We start from the raw sequence: 12,812 nt of genomic DNA on the forward strand, positions 1-12,812 counted from the left end.
CAACACGACATAACGATCGTACTAAACAGCGTCTGCTCCCGCGCGACTGTTGTGCAAAGCGGCCGCCTACGCGGGCGCACGACAACGTCTACGAGCGCAATATACCACACGGGCCAACTAGGGCCTACAATACGCCACACCACGAATACATTAGCGAATATGTCACGTTATCATAGGGGCAGTTTCACCACCATTCATCGTCCGCTTCGTGGAAGGCAGAATTCTTGTTCTGCTGAGAGTATCCGCTATTTCCGCGACCTTTAGTCCCCTGGTTAAAAGTAACGGACTCAGCGTGGCCGCGCACATCGCGGGAGACAAATTGGCGGCTGAATTTCCCGCCCGATGAACGCTTCCCGTGGTCGCGGCCACCGGATGAAAATGCTTGAGCGGTAACCATTTTTTGGAACCACTGAGGAACCTCTTGATTGGATTCCTCCAACAGGGCAAGCAAGTCTCTCAAGATTCCTCGGTTGGTCTCGTTGACCAGCGAGGTGGCAATACCTACGTTACCCGCGCGACCGGTACGACCGATGCGGTGCACATAGTCATCGATGTTTGACGGCAGGTCGCAGTTGATCACGTGTGTGATGTTGTTGATGTCCAAACCTCTTGCCGCGACGTCTGTAGCCACAAGGATGGGGCGTTCGCCCGTCTTGAACAGGCGCAGCGCCTCTTCGCGATCCTGCTGACTGCGGTCACCGTGAATGTTGACCGCCATGAAATTTTCCCTCAGCAAGAAGGCCTCGATAGTATCCGCGCGCCTTTTCGTCTCCACGAATATCAGCACGAGGCCATTAGCGTTTTCTCTGAGAAGCTTAATGAGGTAGCGGTTTTTCTGCTCCTCGTCAGCATACAACAGGCGCTGTCGAATGAACTCGTTGGTTGACCCCACGCGACCAACCGCCAAGTAGAGGTAGTCGTGCAAGAAATCGCGTGCCAGTTGCTGAATCTCTTTGGGAAACGTAGCACTGAACATCACGGTCTGTCTTCCCACCTGAGGCATGGACCTGTTGTTGACGATGTTTCGGATTTGGGGTGCGAAACCCATATCAAGCATGCGATCAGCTTCGTCCAAAACCAGATACTTGACACATTTGAGCTCGACCTTGCAACGCTCAATGAAGTCAGCCAGGCGACCAGGCGTTGCCACACAAATGTCACAGCCGCGCTCCAAATCGAGTAGCTGTTTGCGAACTTCGCTACCTCCATACAACACCACAGCACGAATCCCTGTGGCGTAGATGAACTTGCGCGCCTCATTGAATGTCTGCATCGCCAACTCACGAGTGGGCGACAGCACTAGACACACCGGCATGGCAATGCGGTTGCCGTATGAGCTGGCCTCAGGGGGCCCGTCTCTAAGCATGGCTGTGCAAATGGGCAACAAGAACGCCGCCGTTTTCCCGGAACCAGTCTGTGCGCACGCCATAAGGTCGCGCCCCGCCATGATAACTGGGATGGAATGCTTCTGGATCGGTGTCGGCCTCGTGTAGTTAACGCGGCGGATGTTGACCATGAGCAACTCATGAATGCCATTTTCAAAATCTTCTACGGGCTGGATGGTGTTGGATTTGTTACCGGTCATTTCGACCGGGATATTCTCGTACGAGCCGAAGTTGATGCCCGCGTGAGTGCAGGTCTCCATGTCCCCGAACACTTCTTCTTCCGACTCCTTCTGGTACCTCCGCCCATTTCTAGTTGCCCAAGGTGACGGGTACGAGCCTCTGTCGCGCTGACCGATGGCAGAACGGTCGCCGAAACGGTCGCGGCGCTGGTAGGAGCCAGCGTTGCCGCTGGTCCCGGCCGGGTCTAAGATGTTCCTGCGGTTTTCTTCATCTGAACGCCATTAAATTGCGTGAATAAAAACGCACTGAAGCTGCGCGCGGTCCTGTTGTCTCCGCGGTTGTTGCTGGCGAAGGCGCTGGTGTTGTTCCCACTGCCGTCGATCTGATTGCGACGGCTGGGTGGGACATACACTCTCCTGCTCGGCTTCGGAGCAGCTTCAGCTACGCCAGGAGTTTCTTTTTTCATGATACACTAGCGATGATCAAAGGCTGGGATGGCCGGTCCTTGCGAGTATCGACAGTGCTATCTAAAATGTGCCCTCTGTGGTGGAGAGCAGTTGACTTCAGTCTTTACGATACTGCCCCGAATTGTGGCAAACGGAAGTTCAAAGTAAGTAATGTGTCCGTGTTGCGCGGCGGACTTATCCGTTTCTGGGGGGCGCTGCAGCAGCGACAAGAACATCCAGACAGGGACAACAGGGCTGCATAACGCGATATTTCTGTCGGCATACGAAGCTACAAAACACACTTGCAGCGGCACACTGAGCAGTGTTCGTTTACGTTGGTCTTTCTTAGTAGGCTGTTGACGCGGTTCGCTAAAGAAGGCAACTGGTGAGCCGCGCGAAAAAAATTCAATGCCGCGTGAACTTTTCCAACACCCAGATCTCTAATTGCTGTGCGCCTACAGTTGGCGTGCCGCAGTTGTCTGCGCACACCGCTACCAGCTGTGTTAGATTTGTTTTACTATAACACTGTGAACGATCACGGCGCTAATCTTATCCACTGATGTGCTCTTTTGTTGTTGCTTACCTCAGGGTGAATGCGATTTCAATATGGATACCCGTGAGCCGGCGCGTGGCGTAGACGTATTGCTGCGTTGGCGGCGAGCCACATAACACATACGAAAAGGGCACATCCAATAGATGCCGACGTTTTTTCTAGCCCTTTTTAGCTGCTGCTGTAAATTGGTGTATGATGTGCCAGTGTGTCTGGTCGCGCGGGTAACGACCATTGCTCAGTAGCAGTGAGAGTGTTCACGCAACAATTTGAGCAACACACCTGCCGGCTAGAGCACTACACTGGTACCGGCTAGCGCCGCGGGCGTCTTGGCTCGGAGGGTCATAATCGGCTGATTTTGCCTGCCGTGCTGTAACCGTGAAGTGAGACAAGATGAGGGCTCCGTGGAAATGGTTCGAGCGCCAGGGGTATGTTACCGTGGAATCGAAAGCGTGACTTTGCCGCAGCGAGGAGACCATGCGGTACGTTACCGTTAACGACCGGCAGTCCACACACTTCTGCTCGAACAATGTGAAGACGACCAAGTACACACTCTACAACTTCCCAATCAAGAACCTACTGGAGCAGCTACATGAGCCGTCGAACCTCTACTTCGTGTTTATCGCCATATTACAGCTCATCCCCAGGGTAAGTGGCTGAACGCTCTTCTGTGTGTCTGGGCATGTGAATTCAAAGTTGATTTTGCATCGAGGTTTTGCTTAGTGCCCTATTGAAAGGCTGGGTGTACGCTTATGTGCGTCAACACTAACTGTCTGGCTGACAACTGTGATGTTTATTGCCCGGTTTAATGGGCAACCTTCCCTGGAGCATTCTAGACAGTGGAATTCATGCGTTATATTTCGCCTTTGGTTCACACGTATATGTCCTAACTCGTTATCGTTGCGCATTTGGTGTTTAGTTTAATGCCCGGTTACCTCAACACATATCTATGATGCGCCATAGACCTTATTTTCACATTAACCATGCTCTCATCTTACCTGTCTAATTGTTTGCAGATATCTTCCACCCATGGCATACCCGTCATGCTGCTGCCGCTCTCCATTGTCATGCTCGGAAATGCCATCAAAGACGCCTACGAGGACTACCGGCGCTACCTCGCTGACAACGAGGTCAACAACAGCATCGCGCAAGTGGCCGTTCACCCGCAGCTGACTAAAATGGAAAAGGCGATACGTACGATCCCCACAAATGAGGCGCCCAGACGGTCCTTCATCACCAAGGCCGTTGCTGACGACAAAATAATTTACAAAAGGTGGCACGAGGTTGAGGTGGGCGAGGTCATTGTGGTTCAAAACGGTGACACAATTCCCGCCGATATTGTACTTATCGGTTCGTCGGAAATCAACGGAGTCGCGTTCGTGGAGACGGGGTGCCTGGACGGAGAGAGCACGCTCAAGAAAAAGGAGGCAGTGTTGAGGGCTGCGGACCACCTCACCCGAGACCTGGATACGGCCCTAAAGCGTTTCAAGGACATAAAGGGCAGCATTAATTGCGAGCCTCCGAATCAACACCTGATCACGTTTGATGGGTCGTTGACGTATCAAATTTCCGCTGGCGTGGATGCGCCGCTTGAGGACGGGTCATGTGGTAGCGACGGAGCGCCCGCCCCTTCGGCCAGAAACCGTGCCGAGACAGCCGGCTCCGAGGCGACCGAAACATCGATAACCCTTCTGCAGCTGCTCCTCAGAGGATGCAAATTGCGCAACACTGCGTGGGCAATGGGCATCGTTATATACACGGGTCATGAGACTAAGATTTACAAGAACATCCCCAAAACGCCACACAAAGTGAGCAACCTGAATCGAATCATGGTTAAACTCACGTTCATCGTGTGGATGTTCCAAATCGCACTGTGTTCGGTGGCTGCGCTGTGGACCGTGTACAGACACAGCCACGGTCTGGATCGTGCCCTGCCGTACCTGCAAGGAGAGGATGAGGATTATGGATTGTTCCGCGTGTTCGTGATATCGTTCTTCTCCTGGATTGCCATATCGGCCACGTTTGTGCCCATCAGCACCATCGTGAGCATGAACCTCGCTAGGATTGCTCAGGCCTTTTTCATCCACTATGACACCGACATGTATTATGACGAGATCAACATGCACGCTGCAGCCCGTACGACGTCGCTGAACGAGGACCTGGGGCAGGTGCACTACCTGTTCTCGGACAAGACCGGAACTCTAACGTGCAACAAGATGGTCTTCCGAAAGTTCTCCGTTGCCGGGAGGTCCTACGGCAAGGGCTACACCGACATTCGAAGGTTCGTTCTCAGCAGGCAGGGCGCGATATTGGAGCCGGAGCCCGAGAACCCGCTGTACGACAAGGAGTCCCACGTGAACCTGGTGGACGACGACCTCTTTAAGCACCTCAAGAACCCCAGTGACCCAAGACACACTCACTTGGTGGAGTTATTCATGCACATGATCTGCAACAACGGCGTGCTCACGGATGCGACGGCATCGGGAGAGGTGACGTACAATTCACAAAGTCCTGATGAGCTGTGTTTCGTACATGCTGCGCGTTTTGCTGAGTTCAAGCTCGTCGACAAAACCAGCAACTCGATCACCATGACGGTGTTTGGCCGGAAGATGAAAGTGCGTACGCTAGCGATGATAGAATTCGATTACTTCCGCCGATGCAGCTCTGCCATCATTGCGTTCCCGAAGGACCCCACGACCAACCTGGAGGACAAGGACCTCAACAAGTTCAGGATCGTGCTGTTCTGCAAAGGAGGCGACAACGTCATTATGGGCAAACTGAAATGCAAAAGCGAGGTTGACAACGTGACTGCGTCCTACTGCGACCAGTTCTCCCGTGACGGACTACGCACGCTGGTGTTCGCGAAGAGAGAGCTCACCACAGCCGAGTTCATGGAATGGAACGAAAAGTACATTGAAGCGCAGGCCGACATTCTAAACCGGGAGAAGTCGGTGTCGATGTGCGCCTCGCTCATCGAGCAGGACCTCGTGCTCCAAGGCGTCACAGGCATTGAGGATAAGCTGCAGGACGGCGTCGGGGAAACCATCGAACTCTTGGGTGCCGCTGGGATCAAGGTCTGGATGCTCACGGGAGACAACCTGGAGACCGCTATCAACATCGGCATCGCCACCAACCTGCTCAGGGTCTTCTCGCAGCGCATAGATTTGCACTCGGCTGCGTGCGCGACGGATGAACTGCACGCTAAGGTCCGCGAGTGGCTCGCCAGGGTGAAAGAGGATCCAGGGAGCGTCTCCCACAGGTGCGTCGTGATCGACGGCATAGCGACCGCGGAGCTCACCAAGGACGAAATCGTGGAGGAGTTTGTCGAACTGTGCACGTATTGCCACTCCGCCATTTGCTGCCGTATGACCCCAGCGCACAAGGGTCTCTTCGTCGGTCTGTTCAAGCGGAAGCTAGGTACCGTGATGATGGCCATCGGTGATGGCGGCAACGACTGCAACATGATCCAGACGGCCGATGTCGGCATCGGCCTCAAGGGCAAGGAGGGCATGCAGGCGTTCAACGTGTCCGACTACGGCATCGGGCAGTTCCGGTTCCTGACGCCCCTGATTCTCAACCACGGCCGCAACTGCTACCGTCGCCTGGCCAAAAGCGTGGCTTACATGTTTTACAAAAACATCACGCTCATCATGCCCATCTTCTTCTACGGCTACACCTCGCTGTTCAGTGCCCAGCGTATTCTGCTCGAGGTTTTGGTTGCGCTCTACAACGTCTGCTTCACTGGCATCAACGTCATCCTGGTGGGGTCCATTGACCGCGACATCGACAAGACGCTGAGCTACAGGTATCCGCACCTATACCAACTCGGGCAGAAGAACTACTACCTGAACGCGAAGGTGTTCCTCGGGTGGCTTTTCAACAGCTTCTTCCACGCGCTGATCATTTTCTTGATGATGAACTTCGGCCTCAACGACCGCTACACCATCCCCAGCAGCGATGGGCTGCCGCTCACCAGCCCGCAGCTGGGTATCGGCATGCTGCTCATTGTGATGATCGTGGTGAGCTGCAAGCTCATCATGGAAACGTGGTACTACACTCGTCTAACTACCGCGACGTACCTTTTCAGCTTCTTCAACTTCTTCCTTTCCATCTACGTCATATCGCTGTCCAGCAAGCTCGGGAGCGGACTGCTCGGTGGTGCCATGAACCTGCTTTCGAACGGGCGTTTTTGGATAGTGTTGGTGGCCTCCACCGCGGCGTCGCTCTATCGCGACTATCTGATGAAGGTGGTGCACTACTCGTTCTTGCCCCACTACTACCAGTACGTCCAGCGCAAGGAGTACCTCGCCAACAAGCTGGACTCTTTCCGTGATGGATAAAACCGATGTAACATGATGTTTAGGGGGCGGCTTGGGCTCGCCGGCTCCCAGTATTTGGTTTTGGGGCTACACGTGTGCCTCCCTCGTGTACAAGTGCTCTGGCAGCGGGCACGCCAGTGACCCGCGCAAATCGCAAAAGCCTCGCAACGCGCCGATGTTAATAGGGGATGTGCTACATAGCCCAGCTATGCGAGACTGGATGACTCGCATTCGTATGCGACCTTCAAACCGTGAACACAAGCCATGCGTGCCCACTCGGGCTCCACGAACTGGCAGCAACGTGTGAACTAAGCCGACGCACATTTGTACGTGAATTTCTAAAGTAGTGTCTAGATACATTAACATCACTTGGTTAGCGGTAGCCCAACTGCAGTTTCGGCTGCGGGACCTGCTGCGCGGAGAACGACCGCGCCGCGTTGCGCGGGATCGTCCGCAGCGTCTGTATCATGAACGGCATGAGGATGTCGAGGTCCAGGGCGTTGACCCACGCCAGCTCCAGGATGTCGGCGGGCTCGAGCAGCCCGAAGTTGACGGTCAGGCACGCGACGAACTCCTCGCGGAGCCCGTGCTCTATGAAGTATTTCGCCATCTCAAGCGCGAGCGACTCGCTGCGGGACATGTTGACGGCCTTGATGGCACCGGCGAAGTCGCCGTTGCGCCTGTGAATCAGCGCCGACTTGGAGAAATCGCGCGAGCGGGCGTAGAGCACCCCAGCGATGCTGCGCATCTGCGGCAGGCGGTGCCCCTCGAGCTTCGCGCATAGCGCCTGCTGGTCAAAGACCGCCAGCCTGACTATGCTGCGCTCCAGCAGCTCGTGCTCCTCCTCCTCGACGTAGACCTCCAACAGGGCGTCGTTTACGCCGGGGTTGCTCTTGTCCGCCACGGCCTCCAGGTACTCCCTCGCTATGCCGAGGCAGTCCGCGTTTTTCAGGATCTTTATCACGCGGATGGGGTCGACGCGGTTCTTGATGCTGATGAGCAGACGCGTCAGCAGCATAGGCTCGCACTGGATACAGAAGTGGATGGCCTTGTACAACGCCTCCGGGTTGGCAGCTTCCCCAGCCGCCGCAAAGAAGACTTCCTCGTCCCACGCCAGGCCGTAGTGCGACACCATGGACATGAGCGCCTTGTCCGGTGATTCCAGGCGGTAGAGGTATATGGCCTCCCTCCACAGCCAGAGGTTGCAGCACTCGCGCGCCACGCGGGCGATGTTCAGAGAGGTGCGGATCGATTCTCCGGTGTAACGGTTTTTGAAGTGCGCCAATAGGTCGTCGGGCCGGTACTTCGCAACCGCGATCGCCAGTTCGGTGCAAACGGCCACGGAGCGCTCCGAATTCTCAAGCAGGTGGATGACCTCCTGAACGTTCCCCGTGTTCTCGTACATGGCTACAATGCCCGGCAGGAAATCGGGGTAAGTCAACAGCTCTATGGCCACATTGTGGGCGATTGCGAGCTGGTTTTTCAAGACACAGGTCTCTACCACCTGCCGGAGCACCTGGGGGTTGCGGGCCTTCAAGGCGGTCTCCGCAGCCTGCTCGAAGTTGTCCAGGTTCAGATGACAAACGGCCAGTTTGGAGTGGTTGGGAACGCTTGAGTAAACGATCACCGCTTCTGCGTACCTCTGCGCTTCCATAAGCTTGCTGCCCACGTATGCGACGTCGGCGCAGTTCTTCGCGCTCAGCACCTCGCGGAACTCATCCGTGTTACCGCTCTCAGCGAGACACAGCAGCAGATCGGTATCTATCTGTCGGTTCTCCCTGACCTTGCGGCACTCGCGTAGCCACCGCAACAAAAGGTCGGTGTCCTTGCCGCACGCTTCCTTTATGCGTTCGTGGTCGCTGGGGTTGCCACTGCGCACGTAGGCGTCAATGGCCGGAGAGAGCTCCTTGTGCTCCAAATATGCCCTACCAAGCCTGAACCACATCTCAGACTGATCGACGCTTTCAACGTATTCCTGGGCCTCCTTGAGAATGCCCTCCTCCTTCATGTTCAATAACGCATCCAGAGCGTCCAAGTGGCGGCCGGCATTCTTGAGGATGGAGAAAGACGACCTGGTACGACCCAAGCTAGTAGCAAGCTTCGATAGCGCCGTGACGTCGTAGTTGTCCAGCTTGGGGAGGTACTCCTCCAATTTTTCCGGGTTGGTCCTCACCGCGGTAGCAAGCAACAGGTTCTGCAGATTACCGCTTGACGCGAACTGCGTCTGCGTGAGCAGCAGCTGCTCCAGCAGCGCTATAACCTCCGCGTCCATGTTCGCATCCAGCAGCGCCTTCAGGACGCAGGAGATCTCAGCCGCGTTAGAGCTCTCGGGCGCCAGGGACACCAGCTCCTCACAAATATGCTTACGGTCCTCGGGCTTCACGGCAGTAGAGTCGGCCGAGAAAATCTCCCGCCACATCCGTGCAGACGAGCGCTTCAGCGCGTACGAGGCCAGCATCCGGTGCAGGGAGTTGCCCGCGCATACGCGCAACACGTCGTCATCCATGGTAGCCTGGGAGTATATGAGGTAAGCCAGCATCGGGTCGCGCTCCTCGCAGAACTTGCCCACGACAGCGCGGTCGTAGTGGGTGTTGGTGCGCAAGAACTCCTCTGCATCCTGCTGCGAAGAGACTCTGATCTTGGCCAGCGCGGTGTGGATCTCGGTTTCTTTGTAACCATCGTTGACCCGCTTCTGCAGCCAGTCCTTCAACATCAGCAGCTGGTGGCGCTCGTCAGCCACCTTGATCATCGCTATCATGCCGTTGGAGTCCTTTAGATTTTCGAGGATCGAGTGGATCGTGCTCTCCGCGGCGCCAATGTCAAACAGCGCGGAGACGACCGCCGCAACACCTCCCGGGTTTATGGTGTTCACGTATATCTCGATCGCCTTCTCCATGCCGTTGCGATAGAGATACTCGGTAAGCTCCGCCAAGTCGCCCAGCTTGTGGCAGACGATCATCAAGCTCTTGGGGCTGGGGAGCGCGGACTGCTTGAGCAGCTCCTTGACGCGAAGGCCGTCGTAGCAGTTCGATTCTTTGCAAACGCGTTCCAGATCATCATACTCGGCACGGTCGATGCAGCACTGGATGAATTTGTATACCAGCGTGGCATTCAGCTCTGTCTTTTCCGCCAGCGCAGCCTGGGAGATTACCGGAAGCGCCTTCAAAAACAGGAACAGCAAATCAGATGAACCACTGCGCTCGAACGTTTGCACCAATTGCATGGTGCCGATGTGGTTGTGCAGGCTTAGTGCGGACGAGACCACCTCGTGATTGCCGACATCGCTGGAGTCTGCCATATCGCGGATAACCTCCAAAGCCTGCTCGGGCGTCATCGCCTTCATGGTCGTCTCGAATATGCCGCGGCTCAATTTGCCACCGGCCTTGATCACGATGCGCTTAATGTCAAACAACGAAGTGTGGTGCTTCACGGCCAAGTCGAAGAGGTCCGCGCTCTCACACAGGCGCGCTATGTACGACCGGTCGTAATGCGTCAACACGTTCATCTGCAAAATCATCTCCCCCACACGCGGTTGCTGCTGGAGGTTCACTTCCAACAGGCGGGTCTGGAGCGCCGCGTGCTGTTCGCGGTTGGGCTTCAGGTATTCCAGCAAGATTTTAGTGAGCTCCTGCAGCTTGTTGTTCTTTATCAATACCTCGGTGACCTGGCCCACATCGCACAAACACTCTCCGGGGCCCAAACCGGCGATCAAGTCGTTCACGAAACCCACGATATCAGCTGATCGGGAGTTCACCATGTGGTCCACGATAGCGTCCATCGAAGGCAGCCCTGGGATCTGCGCGACCCTGTCGCCGGTGGAACCGGTCACGTAGGTTACGTCTGACAGCGGGATCTTGCGGATGTAAGGCACCACCTTCTCCGCGTGGCCGGCGTCCAGGAGACACATGATAGCCTTAAAGTGGGATCCGAGTGACACATTGATTTTGAATGCCAGCAATGGGCTCAGACTGCGGACCAAGTCGGCGAGCTCCTCTGACTCGGTCAATTTGCCCTCATCCAACCACTTCTTCACCAACTCCTCACGGCCCTGAGCCACCACCGGGCGGACCAGTTCAATCGACTCCCTAGCCGTCAAACGCCCGTGCTCCAGCAGCACCGAAAAGTAATGCAGCGCCGGCGCAGACTCCCCCGGCAACGCCGGTGCGTTGACGAACCGTTCCATGATCTCCGGCGTGCGCAAGGCGCCGTTCTTCAAAGAGGCAACCAGCCTCGCGGCCTGCTTGTAGTCGCGCCTGGAGAAGTAGTCCTCGAAAGAGCGCATCACCAGGTTCTCTGACCCGGGGTAGCCAAACCTCGTCGCCAGGCTCACGCGGACCTCGTCCGGGCAGCTCAAAGCCGACAGCAGACGGTTCTCGTCAACTATGGCCTCCACAACGTCGCCGGAACGATTCACGGCAATGACACCAACGGCTTTGCCTTCACTACGCTTGGCATCGGCCACGAACAGCGGCACGTCGCTGATTTTACGGCTGCATTCGAGTTAGCTGCTAGGGGTCCGTGGACTCACCTGAATAGAGGCAGCGCCGTAGCAGCATCGTGGTAGTGCGCGAAACCGTTTTTGGTCAAGACGCAAATGAGTCCGCAGGAGTCAAGGATCTGCACGAATATGGGGAAGTCGCCCATAGTAGTGGCAATGTTTTCGATCTCCTTGGACACCTTCAGTGGTGCGGGGGCACCCTCGGTGCGCTGCGTGTAAATATCCATGCAGTGCAGCTTCGACGTCTGCGCGCCCCGTTTGTGCTCACAGAAGACCAGCAGACCCGTGGTGTCGAAGTTATCTTTGGAAATGCGGAGCCTGCCGAAAGTGCCGGTGTACCCCTCGAGCAGCTGCTGCTGGCGGCGCTCTGTGGAGTAGAGCTGGATAGAGCCCTCTACGGTTGCGCCCTGATCGAGCGAGTAGATCCCGCACACCATACACCATTTTGCGTTGTCGTCAGAGGCGTAGTGCACCAGTTTGGTCGACGGGTCAGCTAGCTTTCCCGAGCGTGCAAACATGAGCACGGGCTCTCCGGAGCGCACTGTCCAGTGGTAGACTGACGTGGTGGTCACAACTGCAAGCGTCGTGCTGGAAATCCAGCGCCAGAAAACGACCGCTTCTGAAAACTGATGAGCGCCCAGCTTCTCCTTGGTCTCCAGATGAAATACTTGGACAAAGTGGCCACCATCGACGGATGCCTTCAATGCGATGATGAACTCATTAGGGTGCATAATAGTCGCCTCCGCCTTGATGGGACGGCGTGACACATCGCCGCCCTTGTGCAAGTCGATGATCGCGACGGAGGGGGATGCGCCTTCGGACTCCCGAACGCACACAAATCTGTCACCACCCAGCGTGAGCGTTCCGAACCTGAAGCATCCATCGTCGAAACCCAGATCCTTCAGCTGAGGCAACAATGAGCACTTCACCAAACAGCACACGCATCACCCGTTTGCAAATACGCCACTATGCCGGAATATACGCATTACACAACCGCAATGTATGGACGCAGGGACGCGAGAATATCACGCTGGGAGATAGCAGTCACAGCCGGATCCGATGGATGTGAAAGCAACACACACTTTCAAATACACACATCCACAATCTAGCACGATGTGTTCGCGCATAAGGCTACATCGCATCCTCCGGCGCCAAGTTGAGATACGCGATTACGCGCGTTAACTCAAAAATGTGTGCCGCCGTGAGCGTAGACAGCAACGCACAGGTCACGAAAAGCAAGGCTACCTACCCTAAGCACGGTTGTCACATTCACGGGAGCTCCTGCCATCTTCTGTGTGATCTTGTGAACGGTTAAATGTGCATCCAAAGCCCGGCCGCAGGGCCTATTCGTATGCCCGCTAACCTACTAATTTCCTCATACACACCCTGCCCAAATTTGTGGGCCCGATGTGAAAGCGCACTGTGACGAGAGCA

The 12,812-nt window shown here is 55.8% G+C and overlaps 3 protein-coding genes across 3 annotated transcripts; 1 reads left to right on the forward strand and 2 right to left on the reverse strand.

Moving 5' to 3' along the window:
* Positions 1 to 184: 184 nt before the first annotated feature.
* BBBOND_0405100 (DEAD/DEAH box helicase, putative) lies at positions 185 to 2,031 on the reverse strand (the record flags this gene model as incomplete). Its single annotated transcript, XM_012914757.1, has 2 exons — positions 185 to 1,836; positions 1,872 to 2,031. 2 exons carry the CDS (start codon positions 2,029 to 2,031, stop codon positions 185 to 187), a joined length of 1,812 nt encoding a protein of 603 aa, XP_012770211.1.
* Positions 2,032 to 3,038: 1,007 nt separating this feature from the next.
* Positions 3,039 to 6,901, forward strand: BBBOND_0405110 (phospholipid-translocating P-type ATPase, putative; the record flags this gene model as incomplete). Its single annotated transcript, XM_012914758.1, has 2 exons — positions 3,039 to 3,209; positions 3,578 to 6,901. The coding sequence occupies 2 exons, from the start codon at positions 3,039 to 3,041 to the stop codon at positions 6,899 to 6,901; spliced, it is 3,495 nt and encodes a 1,164-aa protein (XP_012770212.1).
* A 352-nt stretch (positions 6,902 to 7,253) lies between these two features.
* Positions 7,254 to 12,666, reverse strand: BBBOND_0405120 (clathrin heavy chain, putative; the record flags this gene model as incomplete). Its single annotated transcript, XM_012914759.1, has 3 exons — positions 7,254 to 11,370; positions 11,409 to 12,283; positions 12,628 to 12,666. The coding sequence occupies 3 exons, from the start codon at positions 12,664 to 12,666 to the stop codon at positions 7,254 to 7,256; spliced, it is 5,031 nt and encodes a 1,676-aa protein (XP_012770213.1).
* Positions 12,667 to 12,812: the final 146 nt, after the last annotated feature.

This window comes from Babesia bigemina (genome assembly GCF_000981445.1).
Source record: "Babesia bigemina genome assembly Bbig001, chromosome : V".
NCBI lineage: Eukaryota > Apicomplexa > Aconoidasida > Piroplasmida > Babesiidae > Babesia > Babesia bigemina.